The following is a 20570-nucleotide window of genomic DNA, read 5'->3' as shown; positions in this document are numbered from 1 at the left end:
CAGGGTGTTCAAATACTTATTTTCTTATTTTACTTATGCAAATAGCGTTGGAAGTGCATGATTGTGTCAATTATTTTTTCGCTCATTGTTTTGGTTGTTTTGTTGTCTGCTGGTTGTGCTGTTCTGTTTGCTGTGGTATAATGATTTTCCCATTAAATGTCCAACTTGAGGTGAAAAAATTTTAGACCATGTGTAGAACAACATTAAAATGGGATACAGAACCACACCGCTCCCCCACACTGGTGAATCAGAACACGTGTCCGTGTTGCTTATTTCTTCATCACCCCCACCCCCAGACCCACCCCCCCAGACGTAGATCCAGGCCCAACACCAAGACTGTAATAATCTAGCAAGACCAACTAACCAGTGAACTTCAAAAGTGCTTGAACACACTGATCAGGACCCATTTGAACACTAGGACCTGGACAGATACACATGGGCTTTACTGGACTACATCAAGTTCTGGATGTAAACTATGTGCGTGAAGAAAAGCATCAGGGTTTTTCCAAATCAGAAACCTTGGATAACCAACCAGGTCCACTCACTCCTTAGTGCCCATGAGACTGCGTTCAGGTCAAGTAACAGATCTTTACAGCACAGCAGCATTAAAAATGCCAAGACGGACTACAGCAGGAGGAGAGAGTCCCATGTTGTCAGCAATAGAGCTCGTTAGGTGTGGCAGGGTCTACAGACCCTCACAAACTTTAGAGCCTCTCTGTTATTCGTGGGTGTGTAAGGAACGTAAGCACGGTGAATAACAGAGGAACACTGGTTCCATAGCCAAATGCCACCACGATGATGTAGGTAGATTTTGGATTGAAGCCTGATGAGGGCCAGCCATTCCGCTCAGGCCAATTAGCTGATAAATCTAATTTGTATGAAGTCGCAACAAAGAACTGTCTTGAAATCTTAATGTGATGAAATCCATTTTTAACACAATCATCCCACCCAATTTCTTCGATTAGGAAGAGAAAAACATGTTGAGACATTTCCTCTTTGTCAACTTGAAATTATGGAACCATTTACCCAAAAATGCAAATACAATGACAGCACACAGCATATATGCGTGTGTTCATATTCCATAAAGTATAGTTTTACATTCTTTACATTGTAATAAAAAAAACAAACATTTGTTTTTGGAAATAAAGAAAATAGAATTGCTGTTCATAAACACCTGGACTCTCTATCTTTAAAAACCAAAGACCAAGTCCGAAACCTTGGTGTTCTGGTTGATTCTGACCTGACTTTCAACAGTCATATCAAATCAATCCCAAAAACTACCTTTTACCATCTGAAGAAGATATCTAGAGTGAAGGTTGTATGTGTCAAGCAGACCAGGAAAAGCTCATCCATGCTTTTATCTCAAGTAGACTCGACTATGTAATGTTGTTCTGACTGGACTCCCAAAAAAAAAAAAAAAAAAAAAAAAGAATAAAACAGTTGCAGCTCATTCAGAATGCTGCAGCTTGGGTTCTGATCAGATCAAAGCGGTCAGGGCATATATAATTCCAACCTTAAAGTCCTTGCACTGGTTGCCATTCAGCTTTAGAATACACTTTAAAGTTCTGTGACTGTTTTATAAATAATTATTGATTTAATGATGATTTTTTTTTCCAGAATAAATTAAAGAAATGCTTTCAGAATACAAACCCAGTAGGGCCTTGAGATCGACTGACTCAGGTCAAATAGTCGAGCCCTATTATTTTGCGCACAAATGGAACCAGTTACCAACAGAGTTGATGTCAGCCACAAGTGTGAATGTTTTTAAATCCAGTTTGAAAACTCACTTACAATCACACCGAGGGGCAATTTAGAGTGTCCAATTAATGTTGCATGTTTTTGGAATGTGGGAGGAAACGGAGTGCCCGGAGGAAATCCACGCAGGCACAGGGAGAACATGCAAACTCCACACAGGCAGGTCTGGGATTGAACCCGGGACCTCGAACTGTGAGGCCAACGCTTTACCAGATTAACCACCATGGCGCATATATATATATATGTGTGTGTGTGTGTGGTGTGTGTGTGTGTGTGTGTGTGTGTGTCAGTTTTATTGTTTTTATCCAATTTTAAATGTTTTATCTCTGTTTTCAAATACTTTTAATCATGTAAAGCACATTGAGTTACCTCATGTATAAAATGTGTTATACAAATAAATTCGCTTTGCTTTAAATGTAGCCAATGAACATGTTGAAAAAAGCGACAGACTTTGAAAAGTAGAACACATCTTGAATCAAAACAGGTTGCTTTTATCAACTTCTTGTAACTTCCCCGCCCCGCGGCGTTTCATCGTGGCTTCAGTTCTCAAATATAATTAAAGTTGGCATGTTTATGAGAATAAAGTATTCTCATCCAGAAGAAAAAAAGAGCACCCACAATGACCCAGGGCTGCTTTTCACTCACAAGGGCACCCCTGCAACAAGGTGCTTCAGCGGAAAAATGTGCTATAGTAGAGCTGTGCGAAAAGGAATGGCCAGTCACGATTAATAATTTCTTTTGTGTCCGACCTCATAGATTGATCATTAAAGTAACATCTTCAGTGCCTTGTGAAAGTATTCGGCCCCCTTGAACCTTTCAACTTTTCACCACATTTCAGGCTTCAAACGTAAAGATGTAAAATTTTAAATTTTTGTCAAGAATAAACAGCAAGTGGGACACATTTGTGGAGTGGAATGTCATTTATTGAATATTGTAAACATTTTTAACAAATACAAACATGAAAAGGGGGCATACAATAGTATTCGACCCCCTTGCATTAATACATTGTAGCGCCACCTTTTGCTGCAATTACAGCTGCAAGTTGCTTGGGGTATGTCGCTATCAGTTTTGCACATCGAGAAACTGAAATTCTTGCCCATTCTTCCTTGCAAAACAGCTCGAGCTCAGTGAGGTCAGAAGGAGAGCGTTTGTAAACAGCAGTCATCTTACACATGATAGGATGGTGATGTGTAAGATGACTCTGGTAGTGGTTATGAAGACTAAGAAGACAAAGGTAGAGCAGAGAATCAGGTGGTGGAAGTTGAGAAAGGAAGAATGTTGTGTGGCCTTCCGGAAAGAGGTAAGACAGGCTCGAGATGGACAGGAAGACCTCCCAGAAGACTGGAATACTACTGCCAGCGTATTCAGAGAGACAGGCAAGAGAGTACTTGGGGTGCCTTCTGGTAGGAAAGGGGAGAAGAAGACTTGGTGGTGGAACCCCAGAATACAAGATGTCACCCAAGGGAAGAGATTAGCAAAGAAGAACTGGGACATGGAGAGGACTGAGGAGAGGCATAAGGAATACATTGAGATGCATCGTAGGGCAAAGGTAGCGGTGGCGAAAGCTAAACACGAGGCATATGACGACATGTACTCCAGGTTGGATACGAAAGAAGGAGAAAAGGAGCTCTACAGGTTGGCCATGCAGCGGGATAGAGTTGGAAAGGATGTGCAGCAAGTAAAGGTGATTATGGAAAGCGATAAAAATATGTTGACTGGTGCCAGTAGTGTGCTAAGTAGATGGAAAAAGTACTTTGAGAAGTTAATGAATGAAGAAAATGGGAGAGAAGGTAGAGTAGAAGAGGCAAGCGTGAATGACCGGGAAGTGGCTTTGATTAGTAAGGGGGAAGTTAGAAAGGCACTGAACAGAATGAAAAATGGAAAGACAGTTGGTCTCGATGGCATACTAGTAGAGGTATAGAAGCAATTTGGTGAGGTGGCTGTGGAGTTTTTGACCAACTTATTCAATAGAATACTAGCAGGAGAGACGATGCCAGAGGAATGGAGGAAAAGTGTGCTAGTCCCATTTTTAAGAATAAATGCGATGTTCAGTACTGTGGATATTACAGAAGAATAAAGATGATGAGCCACAAAATGAAGTTATGGGAAAGAGTAGTGGAGGCCAGACTCGGGACAGAAGTAAGTATCTGTAAGCAACAGTATGGTTTCATGCCTAGAAAGAGTATCACAGATGCATTATTTGCCTAGAGGATGCTCGTGGAAAAGTACAAAGAAGGTCAGAAGGAGCTACATTGTGTCTTTGTAGACTGAGAGAAAGCCTATGACAGAGTACCAAGAGAGGAACTGTGGTACTGCATGCGCAAGTCCAGTGTGGCGGAGAAATATGTTAGAATAGTACAGGACATGTATGAGGGCAGCAGAACAGCGGTGAGATGTGTCGTAGGAGTGTCAAAGGAATTTAAGGTGGAGGTGGGACTGCATCAGGGATCCACGCTGAGCCCCTTCCTATTTGCGGTAGTAATGGATAGGCTGACAGATGAGGTTAGACTGGAATCCCCTTAGACTATGATGTTCACAGATGATATTGTGATCTGCAGTGAAAGCAGGGAGTAGATGGAGGAACAATTAGAAAGATGGAGGCACACACTGGAAAGGAGAGGAATGAAGATTAGCCGAAGTAAAAATACATGTGCATAAATGTGAGGGGTGGAGGAGGAAGAGTGAAGCTCCAGGGAGAACAGATCGCGAGGGTGGATGACTTCAAATACTTGGGGTCAACAATACAGAGCAATGGAGAGTGTGGTAAGGAAGTGAAGAAGCGGGTCCAAGCAGGGTGGAACAGTTGGTGGAACGTGTGTGGTGTTCTATGTACCAGAAGAGTAGCCGGCAGGATGAAAGGGAAAGTTTATAAAACAGTGGCGAGGCCAGCCATGATGTACAGATTAGAGACGGTGGCTCTGAAGAAACAACAGGAAGCAGAACTAGAGGTAGCAGAAATGACGATGCTGAGGTTCTCGCTTGGTGTGAACAAGTTGGATAGGATTACAAATGAGCTCATTAGAAGGACAGCCAAAGTTGGATGTTTTGGAGACAAAGTTAGAGAGAGCAGATTTAGATGGTTTGGACATGTTCAGAGGCGACAGAGTGAGTATGTTGGGAGAAGGGTGTTGAAAATGGAGCTGCCAGGCAAAAGAGTGACAGAAAGACCAAAGAAAAGCTTGATGGATGTTGTGAGGGAGGACATGAGAACAGTGAGTGTGAGAGAGGAGGATGCACGAGATAGGCTTAGATGGAGAAAGATGACACGCTGTCGTGATCCCCTAACGGGACAAGCCAAAACATAAAGAAGAAGAAGTCTTCAGCTCTACCCACAGATTCTCGATTGGATTCAGGTGTGGACTTTGACTTGGTCATGTTTGACAGTGGGGATGGTGTGTTCAGGGTGATGAGCTGTGTTGCTTTTACGTCAAACACATCCTTTTGTATTGTGGCCAAAATTTCGATTTTGGTTTCATGTGATCAGAGCACCTTCGTCCACGTTTAGTTTGTCTCCCAGGTGGCTTGTGGCAAACTTTAAACCAGACTTTTTATGGTTATCTTTGAGAAATGGCTTTCTTCTTGCTACTCTTCCATAAAGGTCAGATTTGTGCAGTGTACTATTGATTGTTGTCCTATGGACAAATTCTCCCACCTCAGCTATAGATCTCTGCAGTTCATCCAGAGTGATCATGGGCCTCTTTGCTGCATCTCTGATCAATCATCCCCTTGTTCGAAGTGAATGTTTAGAGGGACGGCCGGGTCTTGGTAGATTTTCAGTGGTCTGATACGCCATCTGTTTCAATATGATTGGTTGCACAATGCTCCTTGAGATGCTTAAAGCTTGGGAAATAGTTTTGTATCCAAATCCGGCTTTAAACTTCTCCACAATAGTATTTCAGACGTGCCTGGTGTGTTCCTTGGTCTTTATGATGCTATCCACACTTTAAACAGAACCCTGAGACTATCACAGAGCAGGTGCATTTATATAGAGACTTCATTACACACAGGTGGATTGTATTTATCATCATCAGTCGACATTGGATCAATCAGAGATCCTCAATGAACCTCTGGAGTGAGTTTGCTGCACTGAAAGTAAATTATGCATGGCCCACTTTTCAGTTTTTTATTTTTTAAAAAAGTATAAAATATCCAATGAATTTCGTTCCACTGCATGATTGTGTCCAACTTGTTGTTGATTCTCAAAAAAAAAAAAAAATTTCATATCTTTATGTTTGAAGTCTGAAATGTGGTGAAAGTTGAAAAGTTCAAGGGGGCCCGAATACTTTCACAAGGCACTGTATTTGTCCATCCATCGATTTTCTTAGCTGTTTATCCACACAAGGGTCGTGGTAATGCTGGAGCCTATCCCAGCTGTAAAAGGGCAGGAGGCAGGGTACATCCTGAACAGGTTGCCAGCTAATCACAGGGCACAGAGAGACAAACAACCGCACTGACAATCACACCTGGGGGCAAATTAGAGTGTCCAATTAATGTTTCATGTTTTTGGGATGTGGGAGGAACCCGGCGCGCCCGGAGAAAACTCGGGGAGAACGTGCAAACTCCACACAGGGAGTGCCTGGACTGAACCCGGGTCCTCAGAACTGTGAGGCCAACGCTTTCCAGCTGCTCCACCGTGCTGCCACGTTTATTTGTAAAAACTATCATATTATTCTTTTAAAAGGAAAACGCTTTTCCTGGGTAGAACTGAGGAAAATGAATGGAGTGACATTCAGAATATTATTTCTAATAATTTTGGCCTCAAACAGGTTTTGATCTTTGGTTTCATTCTGTAATACAGGATTGTCCTCGTTTTTATTTAACTTTGAGAGTTTTTAAACAAGAGCAATGTGAGAAAATGTTAATGCCTATCAGAGAAAAGTTTATAAAGTGTGTGGTTAGAAGTTTAACAGCCTTAAATCAACGGAAAAAAACATACAGTGAAAAAAAACATGAAAAAAAAGATAAAAATACAGTACTGTGAATGAAAAAAAAACCTGTGAACAAAAAACATGCACTGTAAATAAAAAAAAAATCATAGAAAAAATATATATAATGAACAAAAAAAACTAAAGATGAAAAAAAAAATTCTGCTACATGGATTTCACTTAACACAGATATGTATTGGAATGCAACCCTCGCATTAAACAAGGGAAAACTGTATTCAAAGAAAACTACTAAAGTAAAGAGCAACTTATGAGTAAACTCTTATTTTTTTAAATTCAGAACATGAACATCAAATAAAATATGGATAGTGCGAATGTTGCCATGTCCACTGGTAAAGCAACAACAGAAACATCTGCAACTCATCACAAGGTGTTTTCTCAAATTGAAAATGGTGGAGGGGATTAGCAGCAACACTGTGTATAGTGGAGATGAGGTACTGCTGACCTTAACTTGGGACATTATGAGTCAATGGAGAAAATACTTTGAAGACCTCAATTCCGCTGATATGCCTTCCCATGGAGAAGCAGAGTCTGGTTTTTCTGATGTGGCCTCTCCTATCTCTAGGCCACGAGGACACCGAAGTGGTTAAAAGCTCCTCAGTGGTAAGGCCCCAGGGTGTATGAGATTTGCCCGCAGTTCCTATAAGCGATGGACGTTGCGGGGCTGTCCTATTGATATTAATGTTTATATGTTTAATATATGTTTGTATTAATATAAAACTATACTTCATGGGGGGGGGCGTAAATGCCTTAAAGGACTTGAAACGCCAACTGTTGGACTTGTGACTTGACTCGGGTCTTGCAAGTCTAAATTTTAGACTTGATTTAAGACTTGAGGTCAAAGACCTGAAACTTGTGACTTTCAAATCAATAAATGGTTCCCACCTCTGACAATTGGTAGTTTATTATATTTATTCATATAACATACTCATTTATTACTTAAAGATAGAGTAAGCTAGGTACATATAGATTATCAAGATAAATATTGATGTAAAATAATATAGAATGCTTTATATACTGTTCAAAATGCTTGAGTTGGCACAGCAGTGCAATTAAAACCTGGAAATTCATTTTCCATGACGGAAAGAGTCTGTGCATTTTGCTGTAAGTTCTCGCTAGGTGTGCGATAGCTTTTACCTCGACAAAGGGCAGCAATGTTTTGTTTTTTTTCCAGCCATGAAAATTTTAAATGCAAATGTTTTTTAAACTTAAATGCTTTTGCAACACAGTGTATATCTTGAGTTTTATTATTCACCTGCTGGATGGGACTTTGGGCTTGGAAGAGAATTCTTCGCCCCAGTAGCTCAGCAAAGATACAGCCTACAGACCAAATGTCGATAGAGTTGGAATAGTGACGGCTTCCCATCAAGATCTCTGGGGCGCGGTAGTATTGTGTCACCACTTCCTGAGTCATGTGCCGCGACTCATCTGTCTCCTCCACTCGTGCCAGGCCAAAATCACAAATCTGAAATGGATTTAGATTTAGAATTCCATTATTTTTACTGTTGACTAAAAACATTTGGGATAGATACATCAAAATACAAATAGGAGAACATTTCAGCTACTATTTCCATGTTTTTGCCACTGATTCTTATATTTGTAAGTATCTTTATAGTTCAGCTAATATATTACAAGAGAAATGAAATTTAGTTAAGATTTAATATTTATGTACAAATCCTTTGCTTGCAATAACTCCACCAAGTCTCTGACTCACTGACCTGAACAATCTTTTGTATTCTTATTATCTCGATTTCACCGTAATCTTTCAGTCATTTATAGTGGGGGTTAATTTATTTAAATTTAAATTGCATCATCTGCAGGTGAAATGCAACATCTGGAAATTGACTTGGTCCGTCTTTCCCCAAATAAATTGGATAATTTTTTGAGGGTGGTGGGTTATTGTCTTTCCACATGATGAGGATCTCCCAATCAGTTTCGTTGGATCTTAAACTAGCAGCCAAATATTCAGTATATAGATCTGGACTAATTAGTTCACGGCTGCTGCGAACATGTGTTAAATCAGTGGCGAGTTGTGAGCCAATTTCCAGATGAAATCATGTCATCTGTATGTTTGGGATCATGAGCCGATCTTCTTCAAACTTTCGCATTTCCATAAGTTTTATACATTTTAATTTTAATTTTTAATCAGTCCATAAAACTTTCACAAATATTGTGAGGCCCATTTCCACAGAATGGCAAATTCCAGCGTTGCCAACCACAGTATCATTCTAGCTAGGTAGTGGTTTGGATCATCTGGTGAAGCCCCAAATAATATGACTGAAAAGGACTGGGAGTGTTAGCTGGCAAACATTCCCTAAATAAGAAAGCAAAAGTTAGTATGTCAGTGGGTGACAGGCATAACCAATATTATTGTAGGCAAAGTTTTGCAACTAAGTACTGCCAAAATTGTTGGAGTTTCATGGTCCTGATACGGTCACCATGACAGACAGGTCATAGGTGAGGGAGGAGACAAAGCACGGCTCTAAGGCTCCTATGATAAAAATATAAATGCATTAAGGTTACCCTTGCCCAAACACAGGTTACCAGGGCCCCCCTCTGGAGCCAGGCCTGGTGGTGGGGCACGAAGGCAAGCGCCTGGTGGCCACGCACAGCCTGAAAGGCTAACGTGGGCCCAACTTCCCATGGTTCATCACCTGTGGGAGGGGCCATCTAGGTCGGATGCAGTGCAAGCTGGGCGGTGGCTGAAAGCAGGGATCTTGGCAAACCGATCTTCGCCTAGGAGAAACTGGATCTAGGGACATGGAACGTTACCTCTCTGGCAGTGAAGGTGCCGAGCTGGTATGTGAGGTCGAGAGATTCCGAATAGATATAGGCTGACTCGCCTCGACACATTGCTTGGAATTTGATGCTATTCCTTTTGAGAGGGGTTGGACTCTCTTCTTCTTCTTCTTCTTCTCTTCTCTTGCACACAAAGAGAATTGCCAAGCAGAGGTGGGTATACTTATTGCCCCCCAGCTCAGCGCCTGTACGTTGTGATTCCCCTCAGTGGAAAGAGGATCCTGACAGTTGTTTATGCCTATTCACCAGTTTAGAGTACCCACCTTTTTTTGGAGTCCTTAGGGGGTGTTGGACAGCACTCCCGTTGGGGACACCATTGTTCTGAAAAGGGACTGCTCAAGTGGGCAACGACAGTGAGATCTGTAAGGACGTGATTGGGAAGAACGGCTTCCCCGATCAGAATCCGAGTAGTGTTCAGTTTCTGGACTTCTATGTTCATCACGGATTGTCCATAACGAACACCATGTTCAGGCATAAGGGTGTCCACATGTGCACCTGGCACCAGGACACCCTAGGCCGCAGTTCGATGATCGACTTTGTAGTCATGTCATTGGACTTGCAACCGCATCCCAGTGAGACCTGAAAGGGCGTGATTGGGAGGAACCGCCCCACGACCACACACCTCTGGTTAGAACCCAAGCAGTGTCCTTTTATTGGACTTATGTCCTCATCACGGATTGTCAATAACAAACATCATAATCAGGCAAAAGGGTATTCACATGTGCACTTGGCACCAGGATACCCTAGGTTGTAGTTCGATGTTCACCTTTGTGGTCGTGTCATTGGACTTGTGGTTGCATGTCTTGGACACTCGAGTGAAAAAATGGTTGGCGTCTGTCAAATGAGCACCAATTGGTGGTGAGTTGGCTCCGATGGTGGGGGAAGATGCAGGTTTGATGTGTCAGGCCCAAACATATCATGAGGGTCTCCTGCAAACATCTGACAAAATCCCCTGTCAGAAGGAGTTTTAACTCCCACCTCTGACAGAAATTTTCTCCTGTTCTGGGGGACACAGGGAGAAAATTTCAAAGACCTCAATTCCACCAACACATCTTCCCATGAGGAAGCAGAGACTGGGTTCTTTGAGTCGGGCGCTTCTATTTCTGGTGTTGAAGTCACCATACTTTTATTACATTGGCCTTTGAATAGTTTTAAGTGACAAAATAGATGAATGCTTTTTTCTTGATTTATTCAAGTTGTAGTTTCAGCATTAAATTGCAAAATATACAATAACGTCGTGAGTTTTATTAAGATGCTTGCCCTATATTAACTGTCGAGACCTTCAGGTTCCTGGGCATTACAGTGTCTCAGGACCTGAAGTGCCATCAACACCATCCTCAAAAACACCCAGAATAGGATATAACTGTCACAGGAGCTGTTGAGACAGTTCTACACAGCAGTCATCAAATCAGTCATGTGTTCTTCCATCACAGTATAGTTTGGTACTTCTACAAAAAAAAAAAAAGAACAAATTCCGACTGCAATGCCCAATGGCCAAAACTGCTGAAAACATGGTCGGTACTTCCTACCCACTCTTGAGGACTTGCATGTTGCCAAAATTAAGACATTAGCATGTAAAATCCTATTGGACCTGTGCTGATGCAAAAGCTTCCTTCAGAGTGCCCAAGAAGAGGAAGATGAAGTAAAACTTTTGGATATGGTCAAAGACGGAAGGAGTTACGTTTTTGTGGCACACAATTATGGCGTGGATGAATCCAAGGTGCACTACATAAAGGATCTGGCAAACATCCATGAAACCGCTTCAATATCTTTCAATAAGAAAGCAAAATGTGTGATGACTTCACAAAATAAAAGGATTGTTCGAAAAGAAGCGGCATTAGCTTTGTAGCGGATTGCAGAAAAAGCCCAGGTGATGATGATGAAGAGGCTGAAAAAAGTACTGAAGAAACCTCAACCTGCAAGGAGGGATTCCTCCCCTCGAGGATGAGGCTTTCCAGCAAGAAAGGGTTGGTTTGAACAATTTCAAAAGCGTTCTGGCCTCAGAAGCGTGCCTCTGTATGGTGAGGATTCCTGTGCAGACAATACTGCTCGTCATTATATGGAAGAAGACATGCACAAGAATATGGTACGAGCTGTCGAGTTGAGCAATTGTGTTGATGGGGTTATCTCCTTGTACAGGGGGATTTTGAATCAGAAGGAAACAAAGACAATATCGTGTTTTTCTCAAAGATAAAATCCTCAGTTACACCCTCAGTACTGTTGGATTAACTGTGCTGCGCTCTGCGCTCTACAGGTGAAGACATCACACGTTTGCTTTGTTTGTTATAGTTGCCTACAGATGCTTTGTTTATCACGTTTGCTGCGTTTGTTTGCTTTGTTTGTTATAGTTCCCTACGGTTGCTTTTTTTATCACGTTTGCTGCATTTGTTACGTTGGGGAAATAAAAAGGAGGATTCGCGGAGATGTGGCCAGAACAGGCAAGACATTATAACTGTTCATATACAATCCACTCTCCTCATGAGCAAAAGTCGCTCTAGTCATCCTTCCTTGAAAATCGTACTTTAAATGTCCTAGGTTGCATAAACCTGACAAGCACCTCCAGTAGAAGATTCTCCGAGGGAAGAATGTTGATTCCGTACTGCAATAAAATGTTATTGTTAAACTAGACTAGACAATAACTGTTGTAATTTTTGTCTCAAGTATCTTCTTCTTTTTCTTTCGGCTTGTCCCGTTAGGGGTCGCCACAGTGTCATCTTTTTCCATCTAAGCCTATCTCGTGCATCCTCCTCTCTAACACCCACTGTCCTCATGTCCTCCCTCACAACATCCATCAACCTTTTCTTTGGTGTTCCTCTCGCTTTTTTGCCTGGCAGCTCCTTCCTCAGCACCCTTCTCCCAACATACTCACTCTGTCGCCTCTGAACATGTTCAAACCATCTAAGTGTGCTCTCTCTAACCTTGTCTCCAAAACATCCAACTTTGGCTGTCCTTCCAATGAGCTAATTTCTAATCCTATCCAACTTGTTCACACCAAGCGAGAACCTCAGCATCTTCATTTCTGCTACCTCAAGTTCTGCTTCCTGTTGTTTCTTCAGAGACACCGTCTCTAATGCGCACATCATGGCAGGCCTCACCACTGTTTTATGAACTTTGCCCTTCATCCTAGCAGATACACTTCTGTCTCACAGAACACCAGACACCTTCCACCAACTGTTCCACCCCGCATGGACCCGTTTCTTCAATTCGTTACCACACTCATCATTGCTCTGTATTGTTGATCTCAAGTATTTGAAGTCGTTCACCCTCGCTATCACTTTTCCCTGGAGCTTCACTCTTCCTCCTCCGCCCCTCACATTTATGCAGATGTATTTTTACTTCGGCTAATCTTCATTCCTCTCCTTTCCAGTGTGTGCCTCCATCATTCGAATTGTTCTTCCACCTACTCCCTGCTTTCACTGCAGATCACAATATCATCTGTGAACATCATAGTCTTAGGGGATTCCAGTCTAACCTCATCTGTCAGCCTATCCATTACTACCGCAAATAGGAAGGGGCTCAGCGTGGATCCCTGATGCAGTCCCACCTCCACCTTAAATTCCTTTGACACACCTATGACACATCTCACAGCTGTTCTGCTGCCCTCATACATGTCCTGTACTTCTTCTTCTTCTTCTTTTTCTTTCGGCTTGTCCCGTTAGGGGTCACCACAGCGTGTCATGTTTTGCCATCTTAGCCTATCTCCTGCATCTTCCTCTCAAACCCCAACTGCCCTCATGTCTTCCCTCACCACATCCATAAACCTTCTCTTTGGTCTTCCTCTCGCTCTTTTGCCTGGGAGCTCCATCCTCAGCATCCTTCTATCAATATACTCACTCTCTCGCCTCTGAATATCCCCAAACCATCGAAGTCTGCTCTCTCGAATCTTGTCTCCAAAATATCCAGCTTTGGCTGTCCCTCTAATGAGCTCATTACTAATCCTATCCAACCTGGTCACTCCGAGCGAGAACCTCAACATCTTCATTTCTGCCACCTCCATTTCTGCTTCCTGTTGTTTCTTCAGTCCCACCGTCTCTAATCCGTACATCATGGCCGGCCTCACCACTGTTTTGTAAACATTGCCCTTCATCCTAGCAGAGACTCTTCTGTCACATAACACACCAGACACCTTTCACCAGCTGTTCCAACCTGCTTGACCCGTTTGTTCACTTGCTTACCACACTCACCATTGCTCTGGATTGTTGACCCTAAATATTTGAAGTCGTCCACCCTCGCTATCTCTTCTCCCTGTAGCCTCACTCTTCCCCCTCCACTTTTCTCATTCACGCACATATATTCTGTTTTACTTCGGCTAATCTTCATTCCTCTCCTTTCCAGTGCGTGTCACCATCTTTCTAATTGTTCCTCTGTATGCTCCCTGCTTTCACTGCATATCACAATATCATCTGCGAACATCATGGTCCAAGGGGATTCCAGTCTAACCTCATCTGTCAGCCTATCCATTACCACTGCAAACAGGAAGGGGCTCAGAGCTGATCCCTGATGCAGTCCCACCTCCACCTTAAATTCCTCTGTCACACCTAAGGCACACCTCACCATTGTTCTGCTGCCATCATACATGTCCTGTACTATTTTAACATACTTCTCTGTCATAGGCTTTCTCTCGATCCACAAAGACACAATGTAGCGCCTTGTGATCTTCTCTGTACTTTTCGACGAGCATCCTCAAGGCAAATAATGCATCTGTGGTAGTCTTTCTAGGCATGAAACCATACTGTTGCTCGCAGATACTTACTTCTGTCCTGAGTCTAGAATCCACTACTCTTTCCCATAACTTCATTGTGTGGCTCATCAACTTTACTCCTCTATATTTCCCACAGCTCTGAACATCCCCTTTGTTCTTAAAAATGGGAACAAGAACACTTTTCCTCCATTCTTCAGGCATCTTTTCGCCCGCTAGTATTCTGTTGAATAAGTTGGTCAAAAACTCCACAGCCATCTCTCCAAATTGCTTCCATACCTCTACCGGTATGTCATCAGGACCAACTGCCTTTCCATTTTTCATCCTTTGTAGTGCCTTTCTGACTTCCCCCTTAGTAATCATTTCCACTTCCTGGTCCTTCACTCTTGCCTCTTCAACTCTTCCTTCTCTCTCATTTTCTTCATTCATCAACTTCTCAAAGTATTCTTTCCATCTATTTAGCACACTACTGGCACCAGTCAACACATTTCCATGTCTATCCTTAATCACCCTAACCTGCTGCACATCCTTCCCATCTCTATCCCTCTGTCTGGCCAACCTGTAGAGATCCTTTTCTCCTTCTTTCGTGTCCAACCTGGTGTACATGTCTTCATATGCCTCTTGTTTAGCCTTTGCCACCTCTAGCTTTGCCCTACGTCGCATCTCGATGTACTCCTTTCGCCTCTCCTCAGTCCTCTCAGTATCCCACTTCTTCTTCGCTAATCTCTTTCCTTGTATGACTCCCTGTATTTTGGGGTTCCACCACTAAGTCTCCTTCTCCCCTTTCCTACCAGATGACACACCAAGTACTCTCCTGCCTGTCTCTCTGATCACCTTGGCTGTCGTCGTCCAGTCTTCCGGGAGCTTCGGTTGTCCATCGAGAGCCTGTCTCACCTCTTTCCGGAAGGCCGCACAACATTCTTCCTTTCTCAGCTTCCACCACATGGTTCTCTGCTCTACCTTTGTCTTCTTAATCTTCCTATCCACCACAAGAGTCATCCTACATACTGCCATCCTATGCTGTCGAGCTACCCTCTCCCCTACCAGTACTTTACAGTCAGTAACCTGCTTCAGATTACATTGTCTGCACAAAATATAATCCAACTGCGTGCTTCTACCTCCGCTCTTGTAGGTCACTATATGTTCCTCCCTCTTCTGGAAATAAGTGTTCACGACAGCCATCTCCATCCTTTTTGCAAAGTCCACCACCATCTGTCCCTCAAAGTTCCTTTCCTGAATGCCGTACTTACCCATCACTTCTTCATCGCCCCTGTTTCCTTTCCCAATATGTCCATTACAATCTGCACCATTCACAACTCTCTCGCTGTCTGGGATGCTCAGAACGACTTCATCTAGTTCCTTCCAGAATTTCTCTTTCAACTCTAGGTCACATCCTACCTGTGGGGCATAGCCGCTAACCACATTAAACACCCTCAATTTCAAATTTTAGTCTCATCACTCGATCTGATACTCTTTTCACCTCCAAGACATTCTTAGCCGGCTCTTCCTTTAAAATAACCCCTACTCCATTTCTCTTCCCATCTACTCCCTGGTAGAATAATTTAAACCCTGCTCCCAAACTTCTGGCCTTACTACCTTTCCACCAGCTCCCCTTGGATGCACAGAATATCAACCTTTCTCCTAATCATCATGTCAACCAACTCCTGAGCTTTTCCTGTCATAGTCCCAACATTCAAAGTCCCTACACTCAGTTGTGCATTCCTCTTTTTCTTCTGACGCTGGATCCGGTTTCCTCCTCTTCTTTGTCTTTGACCCACAGTAGCTGAATTTCCACCGACACCCTGCAGGTTAGCAGTGCCAGGGGCGGGCGTTTTTAACCCGGGCCACGACCGATCCTGTATGGGATTCTTTAGATGAACGCTCATATTTGTTTGGCACAGTTTTTACGCCGGATGCCCTTCCTGACGCAACCCTCTGCATTTATCCGGGCTTGGGACCGGCCTACAGATTGCACTGGTTTGTGCCCCCATAGGGCTGCATTTACATGTCCTGTACTATTCTAACATATTTCTCCGCCACACTGGACTTGCGCATGCAGTACCACAGTTCCTCTCTTGGTACTCTGTCATAGGCTTTCTCTAAGTCTACAAAGACACAATGTAGCTCCTTCTGACCTTCTCTGTACTTTTCCACGAGCATCCTCTAGGCAAATAATGCATCTGTGATACTCTTTCTAGGCATGAAACCATACTGTTGCTCGCAGATCCTAACTTCTGACCTGAGTCCAGCCTCCAGTACTCTTTCCCATAACTTCATAGTGTGGCTCATCATCTTTATTCCTCTGTAGTTTGCACAGCTCTGAACATCGCCTTTGTGGTTAAAAATGGGGACTAGCACAGTTTTACACCATTCTTCTGGCATCCTTTCTCCCGCTGGTATTCTATGAAGTTACTCACGTTCGATGTTTCTTCAACAGCACGGTTTGATCACAAACGTGTCTTGTTGTTAGCCAGCTAAGCTAAGGTGGTCTGGGCCTATAAGGAAGTTTAAGTTGACGTTTCTACTTGCCCAACTTCCTAATAAGCACTCACATCAACATCTTGAGCTGTTGTCTCATATTAATCTTCTGATTTAAACCCAAATGTTTGGAAACGAAAAAAAGAAATTGGCCTTACCGTTACTTGTCTTTCATAATCATTTACTATGTCCACGCACCTTCAGTACACAGTTACTGTTGACCAAGAGGTTCCCAGGTTTAATGTCTCGATGAAGAATGCAAGCAGAATGAAGATACTTTAATCCTGGTGATCGTGGATCACAAGAAAAATTAATTCACAGTACAGTATTGTACCCATAGAACATAATAAGACTTTTTTTAAATGTTAATCAATCAAACAGATCATTCATCCTTCCATTTTATGACCCGTTTATCTTCACAAGGATCATGGGTGTGCTGGAGCATATCCCAGTTATCTTCGGCAGGAGGCGGGGTACACCACCAGCCAATCTCAAGGCATATAGAAACAGGCATTCACACTAAAAATCACACTTAAGGGGCAATTTAGAGTATTCACTTAATACATGTTTTTTGGGAAGTGGGAGGAAGCTGGAGTGCCCAGAGAAAACCCATGTAGACATGGGGAAAACGTGCAAACTCCACACAGGCAGAGCTGGGATTTGAACTCCAGTCTTTAGTGAGGCTAACACTCTCATCTGTCAATCCACCGTTCCACCAAAGCAATCATAAAACTAAGAAAAAAAAAATCCTACCTCGAAGAATCTGATAGAGAAAAACTTTGGCGTGGTCTGAGCTCAGAGGCTGTGGTGACACGATGATCTTATGGAGGTCACTTTGCATCAGTTCTGTTACTACATATCTGGCCAATGGGAAGTTAAGACAAAAATAGAAAATATAACCATGAATGCATAAAAGGAGAAGATGGCCAAACCTTCCAAGCAGGGTTTGTTTTTTGTTTAAAATCTCAAAAGCAAACAAGCATGTTTAATGCAACAAAACTCCTTTGCTATTCTTTGTTCAAATTTACAATACATTATATAAACATTTACTCACATGAGTTTCATGCCACTGGCCTAGTCTTTGTTCCTGCCCATCTGGTATGGGTTCTCATGAGGATAAACAGTACGGTAAATAAATGGATGGATCTTCAATACCTGGATTTGAATCATCCACTGTCACTAAAATAATGGACAGAGAAGACAGATGTACAATACGTACAACATTCTGCTCATAGTGGCTGTTCACACTTTTTAAAAGCTAATAAAATTTGATTTGATTAGTAGACAAAAGGAGTGGCACAGTAGGCAAGTGGCTTCCACTGAACAGCTCTGAGGTTGGGGGCTTTGGGTTTCCTTTGTGAAATTTGCATGTTCTCCTTATGTTTGCTTCTGTCAGTTTTCTTCAAGTCTAAAAGTTTCTTTTAACCTTCCAAAAATATGCATGTTTGGTCGATTGAAGACTCTAAATTGTTCTTAAGAGTGAATGTGACTGGGTGGTAATTAGTCTAAGATTTACCCCGCCTTTTGCCTGAAATTAGCAGAGAAAGGCTCCAGCACACCCAGAGCCCTTGTGAGGATGAGCAGTAAAGAAGCTCGATGGATATGTATTACGTAGGACTAGATGTTAATATCCCAATTTTCATGCATACTCTAGGCTCCAATGAGGCTCTGTGGAATGTTCAATTTAGTGATGGCACCCTAAGGGATATTAAATGGGCTTCCTTCCATCATCAAGTGTTTTACTGATAGGCCTATAACACTCTCGAGAGGGTTCAGCAGTGAATCCCAGCATCCCAAGTTCCCCCCCAAGGTGCCACCAATTCCCTTGAAGCCCCAAGTGGGGTCTTTTGTCTTTATCCACAGCCACTGGCTGGCCTTGCCTCCCACCTCGGAGAGATCTCCGACTGCCTACCAATGCTCCTTTCCTTGGACTCACATCTGTTTAAGTAGACTGGATATTGAGAAGGCTATAAACACTCTGCAGCCTACCTCTGCTCTCCAGCCTTTCTGCTGCACTTCAGCCGCAAGTCCTGCATACCTCAGCCTGTTCCACTTGTACGCCTCCTTTATTGCCCTTCCAGGGCACTGTGAGCTCAATGATGAAGAGCTTGAGAGAGGCAGACCAAAGCACAAGATCTGTTCGTAGGGTGGTAGCTGCAATCTCAGCTGGAAACAGAGCTTCTTGTCCAGGTCTGCCAGCAGCTTCCAGTCTCGTGCACTGCCCAGCTGCCCGCTGTTTGGTGGTCAGTTGGTGTTGCTGGTTTGATGTCCCTCACCCGAACAAACAGCCTCGGTTTCCAGTTGGCTGACAAGGGTGGAAGGGCGTTCATCCTCATCCACTGGTTCACCAGAACACCAGCAAGACACTTCAGTACTTGGTTGTGCTGCCAGGTGTAACGGCCTTGAGTAAGGCTGGTCTTGCATACAACCAGGATGTCCTTCAATGTTGCAGGATTTGGACATAATACGCACATGGGGTTTTCAGCACTGATTTCAGTTTGTCGGAGAAGGCAAGATATCACATACAGCTCTAATGGTAAAGCTTGCCCTGAATGCCTCCATCTCCCGCAGGTCTTTCCAAGTGATCTTCCTTACCTCCACTCCTTCTCAGGCCAACCACTGTCCTTGCTTGGCCTGCGACACAGCTTGGGCGAACCTTTTTGCTTCCTCTTTCAGATGTACCTCCTGACCACCAGCTTGCACCTCTCAGCAGTAGTGGCTCTGTTCCATACTGGTCTACCGCCCCCAAGCCCAAGGGCACTCCTCCACTCGGCCAATGATGTCCTTGTGCCTGAGTGCTGCCTTTTGTCTGTTCAGTTGCACCCAGTGGTCAGGATGGGGGCAGTCTGGGCTGCAAGTGGGTCGCTAGAATCCAGTAGTATCATTTCAACTCTGACTTTGCCGCACTTGTACTCCTCTGCTAGGTTGGAAATGATCAGATGTAACGTCGCTTTGTCGTAGATGTTCTTCGGGCACCTGGAAGGCCAAGCCACTCCTTCACAAATGAGCAGACCAGTCTCGCCAGCTGTTCCACCTTTGAGTGCAGGCTCTCATGAAGGGTTAGTGGCCAAAAGAGTCGAGGAAGTAACCCGTACTCCAAGCACCGGAGCGTCAACTTCCCAGGAAGGAGGTGTCTGCTGATGCTTCCCAGGCAACTGGCCGTCTCCGTTCTGAGCTGCTCTATTTTCTCTTTGTCCTTAAGAGAGGGTACACTCATAATTACAAATGTTACAGTACTTACGCAGCCCATCACTGTGGTTTATGATGACAGCATCCTTATAAGCCACGCACCACCAGTGCTTTAGTAAGCAACACAGTCTAGGCAACGTAGAGCAAAGACGAACTACACATGCTGCTTATGTTTACTCTCGATAATTCTGGATATTAAATACTTTTTGGTTTGATGAAATTTTCATTGTAACTTTCCAAAAACAAAATTGTTCTTAAAAATGTTCTGATGAGAATGTAAATGCTGTAATCGGAATCTTTTAATGAGTCATGTAACTTCAATGCATGACACTGATTTGACCACAGTGTATACATCTGATGTTGCTCACAGTGGCCAAAGGGAGTGCTCATGGGCTTAGTGTGTTTGCTCAGACACAGAAAAAGTTAAAGGGAACGTTGATGTCATCCATCTTGTCGCTTTATTCAGGTGTGGCAGATATGTTGATCGCAAGCACATAAAGGCGCATTCCAGCAAGGTAGCCTCCTTTTTATGTTCTCTCTATTGCTTTCTCTTAAAAAAAACTATGATAACAGAACAGCCAATGCAGTTCTGATCTCTGTTCATACAGGACAATACGTTGAGCTATATGAGATGGATAGTTAATTTTGGTGTGACAGGGTTCATACTCAGTCTGACCAAAAAAATTTAAGGGCTTTTTAGGGGCATT

The 20570-nt window shown here is 43.2% G+C and overlaps 1 protein-coding gene across 17 annotated transcripts in view; it reads right to left on the bottom strand.

Annotated features, from left to right (window-relative positions):
- Positions 1 to 20570, bottom strand: part of nlk2 (nemo-like kinase, type 2) — a 209689-nt gene that overhangs the window by 167757 nt on the left and 21362 nt on the right. For 14 of the 17 annotated variants that reach the window (XR_009796104.1, XR_009796105.1, XM_061827600.1 and 11 more), the window contains exons 4-6: positions 17428 to 17534; positions 16873 to 16958; positions 7954 to 8163 (exon numbers count right to left, since the gene is read on the bottom strand). Coding sequence is in view for 15 of the 17 variants with exons in the window: in XM_061827600.1 (XP_061683584.1) it covers positions 7954 to 8163; positions 16873 to 16958; positions 17428 to 17534 (403 nt within the window). In the remaining 2 variants the exon portion in view is untranslated. Of the gene's footprint in view, positions 1 to 7953; positions 8164 to 16872; positions 16959 to 17427; positions 17535 to 17728; positions 19871 to 20570 lie in introns of all 17 variants that reach the window. The other 3 variants (XM_061827614.1, XM_061827615.1, XM_061827613.1) reach the window with 2 other exon arrangements.

This window comes from Syngnathoides biaculeatus, chromosome 8, assembly GCF_019802595.1.
Source record: "Syngnathoides biaculeatus isolate LvHL_M chromosome 8, ASM1980259v1, whole genome shotgun sequence".
Taxonomy (NCBI): Eukaryota; Metazoa; Chordata; class Actinopteri; order Syngnathiformes; family Syngnathidae; genus Syngnathoides; species Syngnathoides biaculeatus.
This window is presented reverse-complemented; position numbering and strand designations above follow the sequence as displayed.